We start from the raw sequence: 27,741 nt of genomic DNA, 5'->3' as shown, positions 1-27,741 counted from the left end.
GCTGCCAACTTTTGCAAATGGCTGCTGAGATACCAGCACAGGTCAACAGGATTTAACTTTACAGTCTATAGGCACTGTACTGTTCAAGTGATGGGATATCAACCAACAGTGATCAACTTCTTGTCATCTCAAACAGCTGGAAATCTTTCTGTAGATTAAAAAGAAATGGAAGCGTAATACATCTTTGAAACTTTACAATGTACTTCTAATTGTTTCCTTGGTAAAAAAGAACTTTATTTCTTTGTCTTTTGGATATAAAAAATTCCTTTAACTTATTGAACCTAGTGTGAAAATGACATAGGGAACTTAATTGTGTATATATAATTGCAGTTTTCTTTTTTGGTCATAAATTGTTCAGCGTATTAGATTTATTATTAAGAAAGCAAATGCCTGTTTCAGAAGCAAATGAAATTATCCCTCCTCCTCAGACCAACTATAAATATCTCAGAAATATAAGTTTGAATAATTGTAGGTTAGTGGCTAATGGGAAAATATAGGCATGAAGGGTTGGGTGAAATGTTTAATACCAAATTTGGCTGGGCATTGAATTACAAGAGAATAGAAAATAAAGAATTCAATGGTTTTTAAGCAAAAATACAATAATGTATGTAAGTTAAAAGAATAAAAAATTATTGTATGACTCAGTCTTGGCAAAAGCAAGCCTTGATAACAAACTGTCACAAATGGTTGTACCAAGCATTTGTATCTTGTATGATATTTGGAATACAATGATGTGTTTTTTTGTTTATTGGAGATGTTCAGCCAATGTATATTGGTTCTGTTAAATGAATTAAGTTGTCGAGTCTTGATTATATAATGTTTTGAAACCAATAGAATAAGTACCAAGGTTTAAAAAATAAGTGTCAGGGGTAATTTGTTTGACTAAACCCTTCAAGTTAGTGCCCCAGTATGGCACTGTGCAATGACTGAAACAAATAAAAGATATGTGGCCAGCAGTGGGGGGCATTTTTCCTCAACGATTAATCTGCAAATATCTAAAACTTTAGTACTAGTCGAACTACTAACAGGAAGAAGAAAATATATAAAAAGAAAGAAGAAATATAAAAGAGTTTATTAAGAGTGAAAGTTTGTTAACACATTAGGAATTACTTGATACAATATGACTTTTAGTAAGAATATTTTTCTCATGTTATTTTCAATGACAATTCTTTGCTGGTTAGTCACCATTAGCATTTTAACTTTATCATGACCAAATTCAGCTTATTAACTGACTTAAATATCTTTAATGTAGTTTTATCTTTTCTTACTATAAAGTGCAACATTGATAACCTTAGCACAATAATGCCATCAACAACAATAGCTGTTTTATTTTGTGAATATGGTAAGAATGGCTTTGTAGTTTTGCCTACACCCAACTGTTATCAAAGGAATATCATCTTAGCTCTGCCTGGGAACCAGCCTACTCAGAATCTAAAAATGTCCAGTCTCTCTCTTTATCTCTCTCCCTCTCTCTCTCTAACTTTCTCTTCTACCTCTCTCTCTCCCCTCTCTCTCTCTCTCTCACAAACACATACATGCACACACATTGAGTCAAATAAAGCTAACATTTTTCTTTAGTATAGGGTTAAAGTAAAATAAGTAAATGCCATAAAATACATGGACTTCTCGTCTGTAATGATTATCTTGCTGATATAAAGGTTTCTGCACTTTAGAAACATTGGCTGGTTGTCGGCTAGTGACCTTTTCAAAACATTTATCAGTAAAAGACACAGGAATGTCTGATGTTGTTGTTTTTTAGTGGAAAGGAAAAAAAGAATCTTGTATTAATGGTTTGTTTTTCTTTTCACATTCATTAATGAGAGCTATTTTAGACCAGAGACTTAAATAGGAAATTAAATTTTTACATAGTCTAACACAATGTCTTCTATCAAAACCAACACAAATACGTTGATCTGCAGCAACCTTTCCGGCATTCTTAAGTTTCTCTAATTGGCAAATTATTCTTCCATGTTTATTTTACATTTGATGAGTTGTTTATCACAAAGCAGAATAAAAGCTTTCAATTCTCTTTTACCGACTGGAATTTTCCCATTTTTATGGCAATTTAGAAATGCAATAATTCATAATCTATAGTAGCCAAAGCATTGCCAGTGTGCCTCTTCATACTGCAGTTTATTTTTTACTACACCCAGAATGTATGAAAAGAAAGAAAAAAAAATTCTTCTGTTATCAAGTTAAACTAGAATTACTATAGTTAAAAAAAAAACATACAGAGCATTTTAATATATATGGTTGAACACAATGCTACTACAGAATATTTTCTGTGACAGTTCTTTCTTGCATTCTTTTAATGTTTTTTTTTTTTTTAATGTTAATCTTACATGAAAAGATTTATTTTTCTATAAACTGAGATATAATTTAATATTCAGCTTGTATTCTCTTGAGAGATTAATTATTCTTTGTTTTATTGGCCAAAGCAGTTTTCCATTCAATTATAGAAAGATTCTAAAGAAAGAGACATTTTATAATATTCATGTGTTTTATCTCTTCAAACTTAAAAACTAAATCTTTTCAAGTGAATTAAAGTACTAAGGTGAAGTTGTTTGAGCAGAAATATAGGAAGAACATTGAGATAATATTTGTTTGGATACCATAACAGTACAAAGCCTTAGTACAACATATCTTATATATCCTGTAGTATAAAGTCAAAAAATATCTTCTAAGTTATACAAATGTTGAACATATTGCTTCTTAGTAATTCAACCAGTTCAGAAGTACAATTCTCAAACAAAATTGAATTTACTAAAAATATATTACAATTGTTTTGATGGTGAATCACCTAGAAATATGCTGAAGTTCAGTTTTTAAATAGCATTTTCCTAATGTTTAGCTCAGTTTCAAAGTGTTAAATAGATAGATAATTCTCTCTTTGGAAGGCGCTATTCAAAGAAAACTTAATACTTATCCATGAGTGCTAGATAAATTGAGACACAGGATTAAGAGACCAGCTTATAAATACAGCAAAACATATAAAAAAGATTTCAACACAAAACCAATCCAATCAGCATGTAATTCTATGCTTTATCTGTTTCAGCCATTTCACTCTGTTGAAGTCAGCAGCACTGCAAATCATTTGAGAATAGTCAGGTTCTAGTCACCCCTGTTTTTTAGTGTAACCAGCAATGTTAGATTTGAGTTGAGTGTGATGTAAGATAACCAGTATTGAATGGATACTTAGTATTTGTCCATACAACTATGATTTGAATGGGTTTTTGTAATTTCAGGAGATTTTTATAACTTTTTAAGGCAGTCATGCTCACTTAACAGTTAGTGAGATTTTAAAATGGATTTCAACCTTATGGTCAAGAATTATTTCACTTTTCAGAAAGGTCTCAACCAATGTTTTTAAGGAATTGCTTCATTTTTATTTATTTATTTATTTTGTAGCTCTTTTGTAGAATTCAAATCTTGCAAAACTTGAAGGCAGATAGACTTTACTGATTTAGGAGATAGTTCTTCACTACTATGCAGTACTACACTTCACACATAAATATCATACCAATCTGCACTTCAGTCTGAGAGAAAAGAGAGAGAGCGCCCTTTGTTATATATATATATATGTGTGTGTGAGTGTGTGTATATATATGTGTATTTGTATAGACAGAGAAAAGAAAATAATTACACATGTGTGCACATGCATAAGAATGCACTCCTGCACAATTTCTGTGCAGAGGGGAAATTAATTTAGGTATGCATGCTTCAAACTTGTATCATGGGAAAAAATGAAGTGGTCTAGAGTGGGTTAGTGCCAAAAGGAATAACAAGCAAGATGGAAAAGTAAATAATAAACTGCAAAATAAATAAATAAAAATATAATCCAAAGAGATTGCCAAGATACTGTCATGATGTCTGCCTCAGTAAAATGTGATCCATGGATAGTAACATCAAAACTATACAACTTGTGGCAGGTCAGTGTTCACTGTGCACACTTACCTGCTATGAGCTGTATAGCTACAACAATAAAAGTAAAAACCGTTTTTAACTGAAAACTGAAATTAATAAAATTGTCTGTCATCATATTTGGCTCTGTGTAAACTATTTCATCAGTCTAGAGCACCTTTATCGTAAAGTGTACTGACAGCATGTAAACCAATCCAGTTTTATCTTAAACTTAGCATAACTTTTAAAAATAAACTAAGAAAACTTACTCTTCCTATCATTTTCATTTAGAAAGCTAATCATTTAATCTCTCCAAAGACATTCTGTTAAGCAGCAGCTGCAATACATACCTATTTCCTCTATGATTATGTGTTGTGTTTTCCTTCTAGCTCAGCATCTATATTTCAACCAACACATCTTTGTTTTATCATACACAACATTCATGTGTATATTTATTTTACCCTACACATCTTATATATCATGGAACATAAAACTTTCCCCAAAGAACATTCATAGTTCATCTAAAAAAAAAAAACAGTTGTTATTCTATATTTTATCTACATAGTAGGTGAGAAATTCAAAATCTTGTTGAAATTGATTTTGACTGTTGTTGTACATTATATATATTTATATTATAGGCACAGGCATAGCTGTGTGGTAAGAAGCTTACTTCTCAACCACATGGTTTCAGGTTCAGTCCCACTGCGTGGGCTAAGTTTGTGTTCATTTGTGAGTTAATTTTATCCTTGTGTGGTAATGAAAAGTAAAACTGACAGCCAATATTTGCTGTGTCTATGTATCTATATATGAACTTTTCTTTGGATTTATGTATCTCCTGTCTCTCTCACTCTCTTTCTCTTTCACTTCCTTTGTGTCCCTCTTCTCTTGCTTTTGATTTAACAATGTGTATATGTATCTATGTATCTACTTCTTTTGCGATGTGATAAACATTTAAAAACACAAAAACGAACACCGTCACCATTCACTGTCTCTTTCACTCTCTCTCTCTCTCTCTCTTTCTCACTCACTCCTTCACTTTCTCTCTCACTCTCTCTTTCTCTCTTACTTCCTCTTTGTCCTCCTGTCTCTCGCTTTGCCACTTCTTAGAAGTAAGTGTGACACACACAACAGGTACATACAAAAAGTTAGTGTATTAATATTATTGATTGATGAAATACACACACATACTAGCAATAGCACTCTACCCTGTTCATGATGGTGAAGGAGCAATACATATGTGCGGAGAATGTATGGGATGAAGAGAGTTTTCTCAACATAAATTCAACAGAGAGATTAGCCAGTTTAACAGACAGCAGTATGAATAGATAAAGGTAGGGCAAGCTTGTGGACTATCAGGAACTACTGCTGAGTAGCTTAAAATATATGGCAGCATAGGATACAGCCTAGTTACTTGTTTAATCAATCAAGTTGTATGGGAATGTGTCAAACCCAATGACTAGTGTAGCAGCTTTATGGTCAACTGTTACCAGTATAAAGGTGATGCCTTACAGAAAGGTAATTACAGGGTTATCAAATTGCTGGATCAGGTCATGAAATTTACAGAAAGAGTTGTAATTCAATTAAGAAGGCAATTAGCTTCTAGTAAGGCAATTGCAGGCAATGTATTTAGCTTAAATTAAGCTGATGTTCTTAGCATTCATCAATTTGAAGAAAGCCTTTGACAGAGTCCCACACTCTGTGACTTGACGGTTGTTGAGGAAGCTAGTAGTAGACAAATGGCTTATGAGAGCCATACCAGCCATGTATAGAGGTGTTGTCAGTAAGATGAAATTTAGTGAGTAAAGGCTTGGTACTTATGTGGGTATTTTCACTGAAGTTTATACAATACACAAAGGACTGAACTTAGAATTGGTTCTATTTTAACAGAGCTCCTGAAACTGAAAGTGAACTACTGTCAGAATTCCCTCCTGATGAGGCTCTTGAGGATGCTGCCACAAAAATACAAGCCAGTTACAAAGGTTACAAGACACGGAAAGAGATAAAAGAATTAAAGGTAAGTTTCTCATTCTCTTATTGTTTCCAATATTTATAAAATCAGTTTAATGTTTCAGCATTGAATTATTTGTAATCACATTATAATTTTAAAAAAATATTTGTAAGTTGTTTGAAGTTCCACTTTATTTCAGAGGAATGTTTGAAATTGAACTCTTCATACATGGGGCTGATAGACTCGTGTAAAATGTTACATTTGAAGATTAAATAATGCTGAAAAATCTCTGAAAGTTTTTTAGTATCAGTGCTTAGTATCTGAGGTTATACAGAACTATGTGAAAGTCTTTTTGACAGTCTAGAGCAGTGTTTCTCAACCTTTTCACAAATTAAATGTCTCAAGGAACCCTGAAAAGAAAAGGTGTGATAGTCATGGCTGGGATGCCTTTAAGCATAGATCTGCTGAATCAAGGATGAGTTAAGATGAAAAATCAGCTACAACAATGAGGCCAACTACTAAGATTAGCTTTAATATAGGGAGATAGTGTAGTAAGGGGAATGAAAGTAAGGAAAGCAGCAAACTCAGCTGTTTATAGCTGCAAAACATCAGGCTATGTATATGTTTATTAATTGAGTAGTGCAGGAAGATGCTATCCCTACTGACTGGTGTGGCAATATTTCTGTTAATTACTTCAAGGACATCAGATGCACCAGAGACTAGCAATTTCAGAGACATTAACTCTTAACCAATGGATCAAGTCTTCATAACAACTGAGAAAATTTTTGCAAAGTTAGTTGAGGATCGGGTTAGCTTGAATAAGATGCAATTACAATTTATGCCAGAGGTAACTGAAAATGACATTCTTACTTGGCTAAGAATAAGCTACTCTTCATTTTTTGATTGCAAGAAAGCCTTGATAGGTGCTAAATAAGCTACTTGTAAAAAGATGGCTAATGGAATTTATGCAAATCATGTACAAGTATACTGCTGGCGAAGTTAGGTTTGAGGGCAACTTTGATCAAGAATTTAGCATAAAATAGATGTCCACTACATCTCCATTATGAGTTTCTTTATATAGGAGTCCTTGAGGCTATTATGAAAGAGTTCAGAACTGGTTATGTTTCAAAGCATTTATATGTTGATAACCTGATTCTTACAACTGAATCTGTCAAAATGTTGCAGAAAATTTTCTGAACTTAAAAGCATAGCTTGGCATGCTGACAGAAGACTAAGACTTCAGATGTGATAGATGCACAAGAGTATGTAGTAGTAGCAGTAGCAGCAGCACCCATAAAAATAATATTTTCATTACATATTGCCTTTGAATGGAGTGCTACAAAGATTTGGCTTATTATGCACACTTCTTCAACCAATACATGCATAATCTTTTCACAACCACTCTCTTTCTTCAGTATAAACTGCATTACATGCTGGCAACATTTGCAACCACATCTTGCTACATGCTATCTCTAACCATTACTCTTAATTAATAAATTACAATCTTAACCTCACAATAACTTATTAATAATAGCATTGAAGGAAATCAATCACCACCATACTCACTAGCAATACTTAATGAGCATTATCTTAATGAGCATTATCTTATTCAATATATCATATTCAACAAGACCAACACCTGAAAAGATATAATCTTAATTGAAGCATCTCTAATAAATGTTGGTACTAATTACCTTTGGCAACTAATTAATACAAAGCCAAAGATATGGCTAACATTCACAGTTGGATTATCTGCCACTCTACATCTGCTTATCATTGGAAATATTGTCACACATTCTCTTTCCTACTGCTTTGTCACAAAAGCTTTATTCATTTACTTCATTTTATCTAACAGGTACTACAATATCAAAGAAAATCTTTGATCTCTTTTCCAAGTAAACTGCTTTCTGGAAGTGTTCCTTCTATCAAGATATTGATTTGCATATTATTCTCTTTTTTTATTTTTTGCTAATGGTTGGATAGAGATACAACACAGTTGGCAGACAACATGATGCTTCATTGTATCTTTAGATTGATTTCATTTTATCTTGAGTTGACTTAGATATTCAAAGCTAAAACAAGGATTTAGAAAATAAATGTAATAAGCAGTCACTGAGTTAACATGCTTTATCCTCTATTCTCTCAGAAAGAAAGTAAAAGAGATTGTGGCTAAGATTTAAATCACTTGTTCAAATCTGTTCCTTGTGTTTTGGTGGTGGTGGTGGTGGTGGCGGCGGTGACGGCAGTAGCAGCAGCACTAGTAGTAGTAGTAGTAGTAGTAGTAGTAGTAGTAGTAGTAGTAGTAGTAGTAGTAGTAGTAGTAGTAGTAGTAGTAGTAGTAGTAGTGGTGGTAGTAGTATGAATCCTTTTTGAAATCTTTTAACCTCTATCACAAATATGAGTGTTTGAACGTTACATAATTCTTCTCTTCACTTAAAACATCAAAGCCCTATGTGTGTAAGTAAGAAATTATGATATTATCCTTGAAGAGAATCACATTCATGGTATTCTCAGAAAATATTTGGATCAGAGGGGGAAAAAATGATTGTTAGGAAAAATGGAGATACTCAAAAGTAGAGCTCCAGCATAGCCTTGGCTATAATGGTTTTTGACAAATAAAAGAACATATTCAACCAGATCTCCATTGAATTAGTGTATGAGTGGCTGAGTATTCCACAGATGTGTGTGCCCTTAATGTTAAACTCAGGGAGACCTAGTGTAACAAGGCATAGTCTTTCAATTACTGATACATTCCATCCAACAGACTCCCAAACAGTTTCTATGTACCTAATTTCACTTACAAGGCTTGGGTTGACCTGAAGTGATGGTAGATGGCACTGGACAAAGATGCCATGCATTGTGATTGAACCCAAGACTTTGTTTTTGCTTGGAAAACTTCTTAACCATGTGGCAATGTGTGTGTGTGTGTAGCCACCTAATCACTGCAATCTCCTTGTCCCGTTTCATCTGGAGACACTGGAAGCATCAACATGATTTCCCCAACATCAAATGGAACATCTTTGACAGGGCCCCTCCTTACTCACATGGGGCTCATAATCGACAAGTCTGCCTCTTTGAGAAACAACGCGTACTTCACTGGCCTTCAGTATTCATCAATAAGAAGAATTAACTATCTTATTGCTGCTAGCAGAGGTACATTTGTTAATGAACTTCAAGTCTCTGGTTGCTGATAACCTAGATATACCACCTTAGGTCTAGGTGATCAACCTATAAGGGCAGAGTGTATTGTCCCTGCTGCTGGTATAGACTACAGTCTACTCATATTAATTACATGACCTCAATTGTAGCCTGATACCATCAGAATGCCACCCCACACACACACATGCATAAGGACTACTGTCACTAATGTGTTCAAACTCCACAGAGAGATGACATTGACTGTGGCACCAACGTCTTCCATACCCCACCACATGCAGTACTCAATACATGGAATTGATGTCGCCAAATATACCACACTGCAGCCTGCTACCAAAGTGACACCAACATCCTTCCACAGCTTATGGACCTAAAATCAGAGAAAATAACTGTTGTCACTTTGACAACATTTCCGCTACATGCCCTGCACTGACCAATGGAGTCCTAAACACTCAGAAGCCATTTTGAATTTCTTTTACACTCTTTACTGTGTTTCCAAGCATTTGATGAGGTGGACATGTCATATGTCCTCACAAAACTTTAATGTGAAGCTGAATCAGATTGTTGTTAAATGCATGAACTCCAACCAAATTTGAGTGCTACTTTCTTTCATTTGTTCAGTCACTTGTGTGTGTGTGTGTGTGTGTGTGTGTGTGTGTGTGTGTGTGTGTGTGTGTACCTGTCTGTCTGTCTCTCTCTCTGCCTGTCCACACACACACACACACACACACAAGAGAATGTTCCTTACATAAAATGTATTTTTAGGTTAAAATATAAAAAAAACTTCATATTCATTTAGTGTGTTTTAGGGTGAACAAGCTTGACATCGCTTATCTCTGAACATTCTGTTGACTATGGCGTGAAATTGTAGGTATTAGAAAAGTGAAAAGTGTTTAACAAAGAATAGAATTTGTATTAGGAACCCAGCTCAACACACACTGACTATCATGTAACAGTACTCGCGTGTGCCTAATTGTGTACTTAAAACAGCACATTCATACCTTTCCAGTGCTACAGTATGTACCCTTCACAAACCTGAATATAAATATTCAGTCATGCATTCATACACTCTCACATAGAAGCAAATATAAATTGACATGTTTAGAAAGTGAACATTTACCCATAATTTAAGGTGCCTCAAACTGCCAACATTCCTCACAGCAAGCCCTAGCTTGTACTTTGTCTCTTGTACTTTTGCTATAATTTCCAATGTTCTTCTTAGCTTTATCTTCTTCACATATATACATATCTACTTATATACATATGTAGGTATGTAGCAAGTAAGCTTTTATGTATGTTTATGACAGGCATTTTGCAGTTTCCATCTCCCAAATTTCCTCACAAGGCATTGCTCGTCCAAAGTTACATACAAGAAGACACCCAAAATGTTATACAGTAAGATTGAAAGTGAAAGCACAGTTAGGAAGTAAACTGCTTTATCACACAGCTATACTTGGCATTTGAACAACCAAATTATTTACTTCAGAAATAATGCTTTTAGAGTGAAACATACAGATGTTTATCAAAATAAGTTGACAGTATTGGAAATTATTATATAGAACGTATCACTTGTTTTGTTTTAAGGACATTTTGCTTCAGCACAGTTTGTAAAATTTGCATGCATCATGAGATTTTCTTTCAGTTCTTGTTGTCCTAAAATCCAGCTATTGAAACTCCAATGAGTATACCATATCTAAACATTATCTAAAACAATAAAGTACAAAATTGATTTAGCATGGGCCTTAAGAAAAATTCTTAGTTCATTCTTATTTATTGCTTATCTTGTTTTTATTACTTTTATCAGTTATCCAGAAGTCACCTGCCAAATATTCTTGTCTTTTCAAAGAAATACTAAGTAAATGTTGTTTTGCAATTAGGTGGACCATAACCTGTAGATACAAATACATAAGATATAGCTTGTAAATGTCAAATAGATCAACAAGTGCTGTTTGTGTTGACTGAATGGACAACCTGTGAGTTGATTAATATAACCTGTAGCTTTTTCTTAGATGAGTATCACATTTTAAACAGATGTTAACTTGACATGTAGCTTTTAGGTATTGGTCAGATTTTGGTTGTTGCATAGTGAAATGGTTAAGAAGCTTGCTTCACAATCATGCGGTCTTAAGTTTGATCCCACCACTCAGCGTCTAGGGCAAGCTTTTTTCTTTGCTATTGCCTCAAGTCAACCCAAGTCTTGTGAGTGAAATTTGATAGACAGAAACTGTACAGAAGCCTCTCAAATGGGTTGTACTTGTGATTCAAAGGTACAACCTCATCACACACTGTTTCATGGTATGTTATCTGTGGAGTATTCAACCATATACATACTAATTCTAGTTAGTTAATTTAGTTGGCGGAACAACTGGCTCCTTATTGCTGAAACTGACAAAGATCCATGTTCTCACTTTTTACTATCGGTCGTATCTAAATTTATAAATTATAACTATGAGAAAAAAATAACTCCTTGGTGTTGACTTGATAGACAAAGCATTGAAGGGTTGTCTTAGACATAACCTGAATATGTCAACTTGACGAATGGAGCTTATAGATGTTGATGAGATAGACACGACTATAAATATAAATAAATTTATTACAGGCATAATGACTCTCCTGAGATACGACTCAATAAATTTAGATAATAGAAAAGCAGGAGTAACAAGAAACAGGCACATTATTGCAACAGTTTTTATACAGTAGCCAAAAATTCACAAACGTTAACATAGCCTACTCATTCACTAAACAGGCTTTACTTCTTTTTTCAATAACATAACCCACCTGCTATTCCAGTTGTTATCATCATCATCGTCATCATCATCATCACTGTTGTTGTTGTCATCATCATCATTTTCTTAGAGAGGTATGATTTCCAAGGGTTTTAGAAAAAAGGAAATTGGAAGGGTGAATATGTTCATGTCTTAGGCAGGAGAGCAAAGATCAAGACAGTTTGATAAAGAAAATGATATTGCAGACCTGCTCAACCCATCAAATATAAATGCCAGTAGGCTGAGCTTGTAGTGACTATGGCAATAATGATGATTGCTTACTTTATGTATAAATAGTGTTCTTTATTAGCCACAACTCTGACCAATTCTCCTCTCCCTTTCACTCTTGTGTTTTCTGGTTTAGAATGCTAAAACCACCATATTTATTTCTGCACACAATTGTCACCATAGTAAAACAGTGGAAAACTACCTTCTGTTCTTTATCGACAAGAATGCCTATCTACATGAAAGGCAATTACAGAGTCTATCCTGAAGGGATGTTGGCCATCAATATCTATCACTCGACTCAACACACAAGCAAAATTACTGGAAGTTTCTATGGCCCTATTTTTATAGCGAATGGTTAAATTGTTGTAGCTGTCATTTACTCCACTGTAAATGCTTTTCATATCATCGTTGCTGCTGTTACTGACGCTGTTATTTTTGTAATTGTTATTAGTGTAGTGTTCAACATCATCATTATATTAATGCTGTTGTTGATGATGATTATTATTACATTATAAAGAAGAGGACAAAAATGGTGGTAGTAGTAGTGGTGGTGGTGGTGGTGTCGGATTTGTGAATACATCTGTACATATTATTGCATTAATGGGCTCAACATTTCTATGGAGACTATATACTTCAGAAGTAATGTTTATAATTGTTACTATGTGATGAGCTTAGTAGAGGCAAGTCACTTGTTGGTGGAATCTCTGACCTAGTTCTCGATTCCTGATTTAAACCATTTCCCTTCATTTACAAATTTCTTGAGAAAGGTATAAATGTCATATACTCATTTTCCCTTTCCTGTCTAGATCTGAAGTATTGCACATGCATAAGGAATCATTATTATAATATTATCACAGTATAGTCTATATCATCATCATCATTTTAATATCTCTGCAACTGTGGCAGACTGTATGACGCATGCGTACGAACAACCATGCTACATGGCAGTGAAACATGGGCTGTAACTGCTGAGGACATACGTAAGCTCGCAAGGAATGAAGCCAGTATGCTCCGTTGGATGTGTAATGTCAATGTGAATACCCGTCAGAGTGTAAGTATCTTGAGAGAAAAGCTGAACATTAGAAGCATCAGTTGTGGCGTGCAAGAGAGACGATTGCGCTGGTATGGACATGTGGTGAGAATGGAGGAGGATAGCTGCGTGAAAAAGTGCCACACCCTAACAGTTGAGGGAACCCGTGGAAGAGGTAGGCCCAGGAAGACCTGGGCTGAGGTGGTGAGGCAAGACCTTCGTACATTGGGCCTCACCGAGGCGATGACTACGGACCGAGACCTTTGGAAATGGGCTGTGCGTGAGAAGACCCGGCAAGCCAAGTAAGATCGTTGCCAGTGCCCCTGGACTGGTTCTTGTGCGGGTGGCACATGAGATGCACCATTTTGAGCGTGGCCGTTGCCAGTACCGCCTGACTGGCTCCTGTAGGATTTTCGAGCGAGATTGTTGCCAGTGCCCCTGGACTGGCTTGTGCGGGTGGCACATAAAAGACACCATTTCGAGCGTGGCCGTTTTCGTGCGGGTGACACGTAAAAGCACCCACTACACTCTCTGAGTGGTTGGCGTTAGGAAGGGCATCCAGCTGTAGAAACTCTGCCAAATCAGACTGGAGCCTGGTGTTGCCATCCGGTTTCACCAGTCCTCAGTCAAATCGTCCAACCCATGCTAGCATGGAAAGCGGACGTTAAACGATGATGATGATGATGTGGCTTCAATAGTACATCATATTTCCACTCATCTCTATTTTTTATTTTCTCATCTGTGAGACCTAGCAGCTACTGGTCTGACTTCCCAACTTCATTTGGTTGTAACAAAAATGATCATGGCATGGTATTTGTAAGGCACTTCTCCCATTCACTGCTTTTCTCTGTATAATTATTTCTCTGCAGCAACTGTGTCATTTATTATATTTTTTTATCCCTCTATTGCTTCCCTTCCCAAAGATGGTACTATACTCAGTGACATTACTGCTGATTGAAAACTTAATTATACATTGAAATGTCTTAATCTGTCTGTCTGACTGCCTGCTGTATTTTCCTTCTTTCTTCCTTCCTTTATATTTACATATACTTACTAGTGTTAGATATATATTAACATATGATATGTTTGTGTGTGGATTACATGTGTGTAAGTAAGATATGGTAATAGTTATTAGAGCATCAGATAAAATGCCTTGTGGTAATTTAGTCCAAGTTTGTATACTCTGAATTCAAATCCCATTGGTGTCGACTTTGGTTTTCATTCTCCTTTTTGGATTAATAAGTCTCATTTTCAGTCTTATTATTTCAAGTTGTGGAGACTGATTTACTTATCTGGCTCACTGGTCATTGGTGGGTTCAGTGAGTACTAAATATTGAATTTTTGGTATCATGTGCAAAATATTTAGCTCTCCGTCATTTTGGATTGTATATTGTTGCTATTATGTTAAACTGGCGTATGTCCAAATTTGGCCAAATGCATTTTTTTCAGTATTCATTTTTGTTTGCTATAACTGGTTCTTTTGGTCAAACTATCATATCTATAGCTGCCTCAGATGCCAAGATATCAAAAATTGCGAAAGTGTAGTACAACACTTTTGCTATGGAATGGTGAAATTATTTTTTTTGTTTTCTGAAAAAGCAACATTTTGGACTTATGACACTTTTACATAATATCAACGATATGTATTTCAATACTTATCATGTTAAAGTGTAGCCCAAATTGATGTCACCATCATAAAGTTGCTTTATATAGCCATAGGCCATCCCTGATTGAAGAGCGACTATCTCTTTCAGTCATGAATTTTTATTTTTCCCCCAAGCATAGTGTACACTAGACTGCAATTTTAAACTATTAATATGACAGAGTCGATATAGAATTGTTGAAAATGCAACTTATCAGAAATACAAGAAATGCTGGACAGTTTCCATATACATTGCTAATCAATGCCATTAACCTTTTTTCTAAATTTTACAAAAGTTTATTTTAGACATTCCCATAAACAACTGTAAATTAAAACTTGAAAGGATTCACAGTATCTCCTTTCGTGAGTATGTTCTATAATGATAGTGTGCAGTTAGAATGAAAAAATTAGAAGAAAAATTGTTAGGGAGAAGAAAAATCCATAGACTGAAGAGGGGTAAAAATTACAGGAGAGGTATTTGTCACTAGTATACAGCTACAAATTACTAGATATGACTATATCTCTGCCTAAACTTTCCAATATACAAATTACAACCCTTTTCTTATTTTTAAACCTTAGCTCAATTATAGCCACTAAATATTATCTCAGATCTTCTATATTCAATATCAATTTCTTTGATTCCAAGACCTCAATCATGGTCTCAGACATGGCTTTGTTCCTGTATTGATTTAGTGTTGAATGCTAGCTCATCTGTATATAGTAGTTTCAATAGAGATTCAGACATCAATATAATTGACAAGATTATAGTAAATTAGCGAAAAGAATAGCAAATAGAAGTAGATTTTGGACTATTTATTGGGCATACATTATTAAATACATCTCAAACAGTAAAAGAGAATAATATAACAGTGATTATCAGCAAAGATATTATTGGAGATAACCAATTTTTTTTTGCTTACTTATCATATGAGTATTTTTCAGGTTCTTTTTTCTTTTCTTTCTTGTAGTAGTAATCAGATAGTTAGTACTGACACAATATTTAATCAATCATTTCTATATTAAATGAAAGATTATGAAATAGTCATAGAAGATAAAATGAAATATGTACAGTTTTCCTGTGGATGTATTTTGAATACATTCCAAATCTTAGATTACTCTCAAATGCAGCAATTTTGAGAGTTATGCATATGCATAATGATTTTATCGAAAACATGGATACTAGCACTCAAAATTTATTTTAGTTTTATAGATCTAATTTTAAAAATCAATTATTGGGCAGCCCTGCATTGAGCTGAAGTTATAAAGCTTAAAGCTTTAGAACAAATAAATGAAATCTTAGTTGCATATAGTTTCATTAGAGAATGTGAAATATTTTACAAATGAGACTAAAAGATCAATTAATTATTTTGTTTCATTCAATTTGTACTGCAACTTATATATAAATGCTGCTTAACATTTTCCAGTTTTATTATAATTTAAGCCCATGTGCATAGATTTCAATTAAAATCCATATATTTCAGACTTGTCTAACATTTTGAAAGTATTTGAAATACATCCAAGAGAATTATTTAAAATTTTAATTTGCCCCTATCAAATTTAGAGCAAATGTAAGTTATTTGTTTCCTAAAATGAATTTACATGCAAGCCAGATGACATTTTTAGCACATATTCAAGTGGTTTCTCTCTGTCTTACTTTGTAGTTCCACAAAATAATTTTCAAAGTACAAATATTCAATTTAATATACACATATTCAATGATAATTGATATGTAAATTAAAATCAAAGTGTTTTTGGTTGAGGAAATTGCTGCAATATGTTTAGGATCGAGTTTCAAATTTAATTGAAGAAAAAATGTTTATTGAAACTTCAGAATCTCTTGCAAATTCCATTGACCTACATGTTTTGTAATAAAAATTCACATCTTTCTTTAAACTAGAAGGGTTTTATGGCTAAATGATTCTTATTCTGGTTTCTGGCAGTGCCATTAAGAAGTTTGCTTCTCAGTTGTATGGTTTCAGATTCAGTCTCACTACATGGCAACTTGAGCAAGTGTCTTCTACCATAGCCCTAAACCAATCAAAACTTGTAAATGGATTTGGTAGGCAGAAACTGAAAAATGTTCATCATATATATGTATGTTGGTGTGTGTGTGTGTGTTTTCTCGACATTGCATGGTATGTGTTAACAAGCATCACCATCACACAAGTGGTGCCATTCATTTCCAATGTTCTATGAAAGCATGTCTCGCTTGGAGGGTTGGCAACAGGAAAGGCGTCTGACCATAGAAAATATGTTCCAATGAATTCTGCATGGAAAAGTGAATATTAAAATGATGATGGAAGTGGTTGTGGTGGTGGTGGTGGCGGTGGTGGTGGTGGCGGCTGTTATTGTTGTAATCAATTTATTAACATGCTAAGATTGTTCATACAATGGTTTGTATGTACTAAATGGGGTCTTATATACATCAATTCACTAGATTTGATTCTTGCTATTTTCTATTTTTTTCCGCAGACACATTCTTATTATAATTTTATAATGAGATTGTGAATGAGGACTAGTAGCTCAACATAGCCTTGACCAGAATTATTAATACCTAAAATATGTTTGTATGTATTGAATAGGAACTTATTTGTATTGCTTTCTGTTTTTCTCCAGACATGTACTCATTATATTCTTATTTACAACTAGTAGCTCAACTTAGCTTTGCCCAGTATTTTTAATACCTAAAATAAATCTATAAATTCACAATATTTTGGCTAAATTGCTTTAAAAAGATACTAAATACTAGCAATTTTTAGTTTGTCTTGCATCATTGATTCCCTTAGAATTGTTGAGTCCAAGTCAAGAAGGTGGTTCAAAATAAGCTTCATAAAAATTAACTATATATATATATATATATATATACATCATCATCATCATTATTTAACATCTGAACCAACGAAAGTGTTTCTGTATGGTCACTGAGCACCCAAATAACTTTTAAATCAGACTCTACCGTTTTAGAAAGGAAGGACACATTGGCTAATGTAATCTAAAGTATGCTATATTTAAAAAAAAAAAAAAAAAAGAAGGACATGAGGATCATGAGTAGAATGCCATTAATTGTAGGTCTGCTTGATAAGGGCTGACCTGAGGCTAGTACACAACATCCTCACTTGTATTGGCATGAATGAATGAATATGTGCTTGGTTGATAATGAAAAGTTAGGCTTTTACACGAGATAAAACAAGATTAAAATACATAAAGGGGTGCTGTATTGTAAATTTATCCTACCTACACCAGTTTGGTGAAACAAACAGACATTAAATTGATTGTAGTGATGGAGGTGATTTGTGTGTGTGTGTGTGTGTGTGTGCGTTTAAAAACTTAGAGAATACTTATTAAGTAGAAATATATACCATCTAACAGACTAGGAGAAATATTGCTTGTGCTATACATGCAAGAGTATTTATGTAAACAAATATTTGTAAAGAGACTTTATGCTAATTTTATTTATGCCATGATGTGTAAGTGTATTCTGTTGTTTTTTGTCTTCAGAATGAAGAGGCCATTATCTCGTAAAGTAACGTGCTGAAAACAAGAGCATTAAAGCTTTGGCAGAATATTTACTTAATCTGTTTATAAATCCTAATTTCACTTGTAGTAATTTCATGTAAACATAATGCTTCTGAGTTACTCTTGCCTGACTGACTTGTTTACCATCAAACTTACCTCTCAGACTCTGATCTCTCAAGACAAGATACAATATCTGTCTTGATATTATGAAGTATTTCTCCTGGCGGTTATTTTAGAAGGAAATAAGTTGTCTGTGTTACCATATATAGGTGCAGAACTCATTCAGTTCAGTCTTTTGATTTCCCAGCAGTGAAAAATATACTATTATAATTTCATTTGGGTGAAATCAGCCAATACATGTTTCGACCCGCATAAGCAAGTATTCTCAATTCAAAATTAATCATAATCAAGCTAAAAGGAGATAAACAGAAATGCTAAAAAAATTACTCAACTGAACATCCAGCTTCAGTACAAATTGAGGTTTCTGCATGGTCATACAAACTGTTAGAAATAACAGTCAAATCTGCCTCAAATCTATCTCACCCTACTTTGCCCCCCTCCCTACACACACACATACCCCAATAAAAGATAACATTGTTCTTGATACACAATTTAAGTAAAGTAGATTGGAATATCTTTGATTATAGGTTTGTGAATGTTGATATTTTACGCTTGTCTGTTCTGCAAATTCAAAGACTTGCAGAATAAAAAAAAAATCTTTTACTTGAAAAGGCAGTAACTTTGAATAAAGCTTGATTGCAATATCTTTGATCATAGGTTTGTTCAATTAGAGTTGTCCTGCATCAAAGATATTAGACTACCTGCTTCATAGGTTTTGAGTTCAAATCCACTACCAGTGTCATTTATTTCTACATTCCACTGTTTGAAACATGCAGTAGATGTTTTTATTCATTAGTTAGTCATAACAAGAGAGGCAGTACCTGTGGTCTTTGCAAGCCTACTCAGACTGTTGGTTGATGCAGTTGATGTTCCGTTTGAGCCACTCTTGGATGTTTTTATGTATATATTTCTCAGCAGTAACATTTTCTGACTAACGATAATTCAAGTTAACTTTCATGCATTCCTATTATTGGCCTTTTTTTAGGAGACATTAAAAAAAAAACATTCATTCATTTAGAGGGTTTTTTTTTTTTTTACACTATACATAAACTAGGCAGGGAGTTATTTGAGACAGAGTTTTATGGCTGATTCTCTTCCTATAACCCACATTTACCTGCTTTTCAAGTAAAAGATTTTTTTATTCTACAGGTCTTTGAATTTTCAGAACAGACAAGCATAAAATATCAACATTCACAAACATGCATGCATGCATATACTTACGCTCGCTTGCTCTCTCTCTCTCACACACACAAACACACACCAGGTTTTTTGCAGTCTCTGTCTACCAAAATTCACTTACAAGTCATTGGTTATCCCAGGATGAAAGTAAGAAACTAGAAAGTACTTATCCAAGGTACCATGCAGTAAGACTGAACCCAAATACACATAGCTACCAAGTGAACTTCTTAACTACATAATACCTGCACCTATATTATAGACATTAAATCCTATACCTAATATTGCATCCACAAATATCTAAGAAAACAACAATTTTCCTCCAAAGTTAATTCGTTACCTTATATTGCCATTCATTTTGAGTTTGTAATTATTTTAGTAACTATTGCTTATTGCAATTTTCATGATCTTTTTCATGCCAACTTCATTAAGACGAAGCATATGGACTAGAGGTGTAGTTTGTTTGTTTTTCTCATTTGTTGCCATCACGTATATATGAAAAGGAGTTGCTCTAGCCAATATTGAAAGAGTAGAAAGAGTAATCGGCCTTATTACAATTAGGTATCAATTTTGTTGATTTATTAACCTAGATCTTCATCACATTTGAAACTCAGTAACAAAACATTACCTAACATTTTCAAATATTTAGTTACTCTGAAGCTCATTTTAAACAGTGTTAAATATATTTTCAGATACAAACTGATTCTTTAATAAATACAATGAAAATATATAAATGTTCAAAACATGATGGGATGTGACCTAAAGGTTCCTCTTTCACTAGCTACAGCTCAAAGGACAGATGTTACTTCTAATCCAAACTATGGCCCAAAGATTACTTCTACTTACTTTGCCAAACATCAAGTAGTAAAAGGTTAAGTTGACCTTTGAGAGATTTCAACTCAACACTATAAGACAACAAACTAGAAGATCATAACATATATGGCTGGATGCTCATATATCTGCACTAAATTCCCAGCCAAGAAATAAATCTATGCTATTATTCAATGCTTGAATATCAGACATTTGATAACAATCTAGCATTACATTTTGCTTTAACACAACACTAGAATGCACTGCCAATTATTGCAATCCACTGCAGCTAACTGTAGTTACAATATATTTGCTTCTCTGCCTTTGTTCTATGTTAAGAGACTCCAATTCATTGTGAGACTTGATTACATTTCTGAAGTGGATTTCTGAAGGGAATTATTATTATTCTCTCTGATGCAGACAAATATTAAAAATCCGTACCATGTTCACTTGTAAAGCTATCTCTGCTAACTTTCACTGTAGCTTTTCTTACAGCAGCTACATCATATCATATATCACAGTCAACTGATCTATGGACTTGTGTTTGTGCTTTCTTCTCGCAACCCAACAGTAGCAGCAACAGCAGCAGTAGCAGCAACTCTACAGCTAAACACTCCCACTAAAAGTGAATTTATTACTTAAACTTTACGCGCTCTCTCTCTCTCTCTCTCTCTCTCTCTCTCTCTCTTTCCTTCTTTCTTTCTTTCTTTCTTTCTTTCTTTCTTTTTTTTTTCCGTGCTAGAAAGCTTTGAAAGAGCTTCAACACTTTTCCAGCAGAGATTTTGTTGTTGTTTCTCCTATTTCTTACTTCCATATAATTCCTTTACTGTTTTACAACAACTATAGTAAAAACACTCTGCTGGGTAGATGCTACTTCACCAATTATTCACCTTTACACTTTTCTAATTTGTTTGCAACTGAAGATATTTCAAATTTAATTTTCATGTCACGATAAAGAAATTCATATGTGTGTGTATGTATGAATGTATATAAATATGTGTGTGTGTATCAACAACTGTTGCTGATCCCTTAATTATGTATATATATCTATATATATATATTTATGTATATATGTATCTTGATATAAGTACATACATACACACATGCATAAATACATGTATGTGTGTATATATATATATATATATATATATATATATATACACACACACACACATACACATACATACAGACAGGGGTTGGACAAAATAATGGAAACACCTTAAAATTTCAAACAAATTTATTTTAATATGGGGTAGGACTGCCTTCGGCAGTAATTACAGCTTGAATTCTACAAGGTATGGACTCGTACAATGTTTGAATTGTTTCCAAAGGAATTTTTGTCCATTCTTCAGCTAAAACAATCTCCAGTTCTTGTAGTGATGATGGTGGAGGATATCAACTCCTTACTTGTTTTTCTAAAATGCACCATAAATGTTCAATAATATTGAGGTTTGGGGACTGTGGTGGCCAGATAAGATGTCCAACTTCACTAGAATGTTCCTCGTGCCATTCAATAACAACTTTAGCTTTGTGAATTGGTGCATTATCATCTTGAAAGATTGCCTTTTCCCCCAGAAACAGTTCCACAACCATAGGATGAACTTGATCAGATAAAATGCTTAAATAGTCTTCACTATTAATTCTGCCATGAAGGGAAACCATTAAGCTGGTGGATTACCAAGATATAGCCACCACCACCCCAGATCATCACAGATCCTCCTCCATGTTTAACAGTTGGAAGAAGGCAGTCTGAGTCAAATACTTCTTTTGGCTGTCTCCACGCGTATACTTGGCCAGTGGTCGGAAATAAGGTAAAGGATGACTCGACCGAGAAAATAACATTCTTCCACTGCTTTGGAGAATTTTAGTCTTACAACTTGACACTACCACTATCACTACCCATATGCTTGCAACCATTATTCACCCTTCTTGGTCCTTCTTTCTCCATGCTCTCTTCTCTTCACCTCTTGAGCATGTTACTCCAAGAGTATCTTCTGGCACCTCATCATTACCATCTTTATCGCTCCTTCTGGCACTGCTACATTCATCTCTGCCCACCCATATATGTATATATATATATATATATATATATAAACAAAAGTAAATGAGTATATGCATATATACGTACAGGTATGTGCATACCGACATCCACCTGTATGTATAGGTGCATATCTGGGTACAGGACATTGCAAACAAACGTAGACGAGAACACACGAGCCACATAGAGAACATTCTACTTCATCAGCTACCCACGTTTTAACACCGGCGTTTCGATATATATATATAGCAGGAGGAGGACCATGAATTTCCTCCACAACATCATGTTTTAAGCTCTCAACACCACACATAAAACTGCCTCCCGCTCTCCTTTTCTCCCTTTCAGTTGTGGGGGGGGGGGCTCTTTAGTTTTGTAAGTTAGAAGGTGACCTCACTAGGGCTGGTGCCACAACAACAAAGAAAAAAAAAACACCCAGTGCACTCTGTAAAGTAGTTGGGATTAAGAAGAGTATCCATCCATAGAAACCATGACAAAACTGAAGCAGTGGAGCAAGACCACCTAGTAGATCCTGTCAAACTGTCCAACTCATGCCAGCATGGAAAACAGATATGAAATTATGAACAGATCACACACACACACACACACACGTGCGTGCACACAGATGACACACACACACCACACACATATACACTTGTGAACATATACATTGTGTGTGTGTGTGCAAATATGTTTATATATATACATATACATATATATATATATATATATATATATATATATATATATATATGTGTATATATGCATCTATGTGTGGGTGTGTGGTTGGGTATTTACGTATATACTTATAATCTGAATTTCTTGCATGATTAAGAAATATTAGTTTCCAACATTTATCTAAAGAAGATAACCAAAAGTAAGTTTGTGTGTGTGTGTGTGTACCTGTGCATAGATGAGAGAGAGAGAGAGGCATCAAGAAAGAAAGTAAGAAAAAAGAAGATATAGAGCAATATATAGAGAGATCTAACATTCAATAATGGGGAAGAGTTCAAGAAAAGATATTATTTCTGTTAAAAATAGATGGAGTGATGTCTGAAATAATATCTATAGTCTTCAGAATGTTTGATATGATAAGTGTATAAGTTTTATGGCAACTGTTCACCAAGGTGGAAATAGTCTTGTAAGTATTACTGAAAGAAGAATATACATTCATCTGAAAATAGCTTCACCTACAAGCATTTGCTTACGTATGTTGGGTCTCTAGAATCCTTGCTAAAGCTTATCAAACAGAGGTTTGTACCTTCTCTCACTCTCAAGGAAGCTGCTTCAGTTGCAATCAATTAGTCTTTCACTTTGTTGTATTTATCTTCTAACTATTATTATAAATGGTCTTTCCCTTCCACCTTCTCACACCTCTACCTCACACACTTCTTTTACTATCTTCTGGTGGTACTGCTGCTGCTATTGCTGCTGCTGAGAAACATGCTAGTTGTTTACATAAACTAGCTAAACTGTGAATGGAGTAATATTTCAACCCGCTCAGCCATCTAAACCTGCCATCCTTCACTATCAGTTAATTGCGTTTTCTGCTAGAAATTTTTCGAAGCATCCAAGACCAGTCTTAACTTTAATGACAGCTGCCAGGCGGGATTTTCTGGCTCCTCCTAAATTTTCACCTATACCAAACCTTAAAATTGTTTTTATTCCTTCAATTTTGTATCTCTCCTAATAAGAACTTTTTTGTTTTATTATTTATGTATAAATAATATATACATATATATATATACATATATATATATATATATATACATATATGAATATATATATATATATATATATATACATGTATATATATATATATATATATATAGCTGTGCCTACCTGTATTCTTCCTTAGACTAATCAATACACTGAAGTTGAATTCTATACATACATAAGTATATGTTTGTATATAGAGCCAGAATTGAAAAATATTTACATATACATACACACATATACATACATATATAATTGACATTATAAGAAATTTAAAAATAATGAATTCTAACGATCAGGTAAGAATAATAATATTGTTAATAACCTTTTCACTATAGAAATTTTGTCCAGTGTTACTTGAATATTTATCAAGTATTTATGAATACATGAAAAAATACATTATATCTAAGATTTTTATGACAAGGTAAAATGGAGACAAGATAATTGTTGAGAGTGAGGGGGAGTAAGAAAGGAAAAAATGTGTACAAATACATGTGAGTGTGTGTATGTATCTCTGTTCTATGTGCACGTGCAATGTAGAGAAAGAAGAAAAAAACAGAGAGGTGGCGAAAGATACTCAAAATTATATTCCATTATAAAATCTTATTCTTCCACACTTTAAAATGTAAATGTAGACTGCTGTTAAATTATTATTTATCATCATCAGAATATTATTAGTTTTATTATTGATGGGTTTGCTATTCTTCATTTATTTCATACTCTTTATATGTATTATCTATATGATCTTTCGTTTTTGTGATCCACTCCTGTATAACTGTCTTCAGTTTCTCTATCTTTGTATGTTTATAGTACATGATTTATGGGTTACTTCTAGTCAAGTTCTTCATAAAATACTCTATTTATTTTGATATTAATGTGTTTTATTGAGTAAGGTTGCTTTTCAAACATTTATTTCTTGTGTTTTTTTAAATTTTTTTTTTTTTTTCTATATTTTTATTCTCACTTTGATTTGAAGAATGCTATTTGTTGATTGCTCTTATCAAACGTTCATTATCTCAAACTATATCTACTGTGTAGTTTTTCTTTCCAGCTTAGTCTGTGCTTATGGGTATCATATAGTGCAACAATAGACTAAAATGAATTGTTTAAGAGTTTGTACTTAGATACCGTTAGTCATAGATTAAAAACAACAACAACAAAAATTAGATAAGAAGAATTTTCATCTCCCTAGTAAAAGAGCTGCATGTTAGATGGAACTCTTCATGTTAAACAATAATTTACATTGATATATGTGTTAATTCAGTTGAAATAAATCAGTGTCATGATGCTGTATATCTTCATAATGTTGGTGGAAAATATATATATATATAAAAATAATGTATTTATAAATAGCAGTATTAGAGTGTAAATTAAACATATATGTAAATATATATATGTAGATATATCAAAATAAGTTCTCCATCAAGATAATTCGCAGCAACTGATGTAGTCAAGATATGGGATAAAAAATTACTATATACTTTTTTTGAACATATCAAAATATTAAAAAGTAAAAACCATAAATTTAGACTTTATTTGAATATACTTGCATTATATTGAGGATGATAAACTGTAGGGTACCTTTTTTTTAACTTGATCAAATTATTCTTTTACCTTCATACACCCACTTTGTTGAAAGCCTACCACAGTGTGGGTGTCACTTAGTGACAGGTTGGATTTCGTGTTTGGATCCACCCTCCAGTGATATTCACTATGTGGCAGGCGTTGCACCACATTGACAGTTGTTTACAAGGGGAGGGTTCAGTAGATACTTCTTTTTTTTTTTTTTTAAATAAGAGTGTTGATTGACAATTGGATGTTACTATTCACAGCATCTTTAATTGAATTTTGTTTATTTCAATATCTGAAACTTTTCTACACTGAAGAAAGAGAAATAATATAAAATACAATTTCCCCTCAAAGAACAAATTTGAAATTTTTGCATCTAATGGAGAATATTTCAGCAAATGAAAGTCAACTTGCGAGTGACTTGATACTTAAACTTCCACTTACTAAAGTTTGCAGCCAGTGAAGTCACCAGAGCCATCTCCAAGCTTATATATACATATATATATATATCTTATCTTTTACTTGTTTCAGTCGCTACACTGCGGCCATGCTGGGGCACTGCCTTGAAGCATTTTTGTTGAGCAAATCAATCCCAATACTTTTTTTTTTTAAAGCCTGGTACTTATTCTACCAGCCTCTTTTGCTGAACTGCACAGGGATGTAACCACACCAACACCAGTTCCAGTTGTCAAGTGAGGGTGGTGGATGAACAGGCACAAAGACATACATGCACACACACACACACACACACACACACACACACACACACACACACACACACACACACACACACACACACACATGTATATATAAGATAGGCTTCTTCCAGTTTCCAACTACCAAATCCACTCTCAAAGCTTGGGTTGGCCCAAGGCTATAGTAGAAGATGCTTGCCTAAGCTGCTACACAGTGGGACTGAACCCGGAACCATGTGGTTGGGAAGCAAACTTCTTACCACACAGCCACACCTGCGAAGATATATGTATGTGTGTGTGTGTGTGTGTTTTTAGGAGTATGTGTATATGGATGTTTAATTGCAGAAACATAAATTAAGGAATTACAAGACTGAACAAATATTGATCTTTTTTATCTTTCTCTCTATGATATGAATAAGAAACAGTGGAACAAAATTTTTATATTTGTATTTAGTTGCTTTATTTTTCTTAAGGACATCTAAACGTCCTTTAAGTTAGTACTTTTAAGTAATACCTTGGAAATGAAACATTATGTGTGAAGAATTGCTGTAAGTCTAAAATATTCTCAAAGATATTCTAGTTTATGCAATTAAGTTGCTTGTTCTTTACATAATCTCAATCTCTTTACTTGATAAGTTTAAAACATGTTTACTTCTAGTGATGCCATTAGCAAAATATATCCATTTGTGAAGATCTTACAATGAAAAATGTCTGCATTATAGCAGAAAACATTCTCTGATTAGTTATTATTTACTTAACTTCTCCTCAACACTCTAATAACAGTACTTTATCACTATCACAATGTGGGCAGGAATTACTAGTCTATGCCAACATTGTTGATACGTAAGAGGTAGGTGAGTGATGCTGTTACTACTTAGCAGTTGATGCAAGCAAAGAAACTGAGTTGAGTTTGCCTACACATAAATACATAGCAAATTGTTTGTACATTGTGTAGGTGTGCAAAGAGAGAGAGAAAGAGAGAGCAACAGAGTAAAAAGAAAACAAAAACAGAAAGCAATCTGATGTGTCTTCATAGTTGTAATGGCTAGATATTTAATTAGAAATACACAGAAGAGGAAATAAAAGAGTAAATGACTGAAAACTGATATTATAAACCAACAGCAGATGTGTGAGAATCTCTTGTAGCAAAATAAATCTAAACAAAATTCACATTGAAATTGTTTTCTCACTATAAAAATATTATATTTCATTACTTAGCTAATTTGAGAGATGGCTTTAGGTGTCCTAAAATTTTCCTAGGCCATGGAGTCATACCTTTTCCTAGTATGTTTGATATGTTTAAAACATTATTTGGTATTGTCCTTCTCTTATCAAATAAATGTAAATTAAATCTGCCAGGCATTCAGGTATTGGTTACCCATTTTGGCACTCCTGAACAGGTTCTAGATCTTTAACAATTGATAATCCAATAGGA

The 27,741-nt window shown here is 33.7% G+C and overlaps 1 protein-coding gene across 11 annotated transcripts in view; it reads left to right on the top strand.

Annotated features, from left to right (window-relative positions):
• The window catches only part of LOC106874758 (uncharacterized), a 317,478-nt gene that overhangs the window by 210,121 nt on the left and 79,616 nt on the right, over positions 1 to 27,741 (top strand). For 9 of the 11 annotated variants that reach the window (XM_089337977.1, XM_089337981.1, XM_089337979.1 and 6 more), the window contains one exon: positions 5,788 to 5,914. In XM_089337977.1, the coding sequence (XP_089194103.1) occupies positions 5,788 to 5,914 (127 nt within the window). Of the gene's footprint in view, positions 1 to 5,787; positions 5,915 to 24,184; positions 24,342 to 27,741 lie in introns of those variants that run through there. The other 2 variants (XM_089337986.1, XM_089337983.1) reach the window with 2 other exon arrangements.

This window comes from Octopus bimaculoides, chromosome 20, assembly GCF_046866305.1.
Source record: "Octopus bimaculoides isolate indiv1 chromosome 20, ASM4686630v1, whole genome shotgun sequence".
In the NCBI taxonomy this organism is placed as follows: Eukaryota; Metazoa; Mollusca; class Cephalopoda; order Octopoda; family Octopodidae; genus Octopus; species Octopus bimaculoides.
Note: the sequence above shows the minus strand (reverse complement) of the source record. Positions and strands in the feature narration are given on the sequence as shown.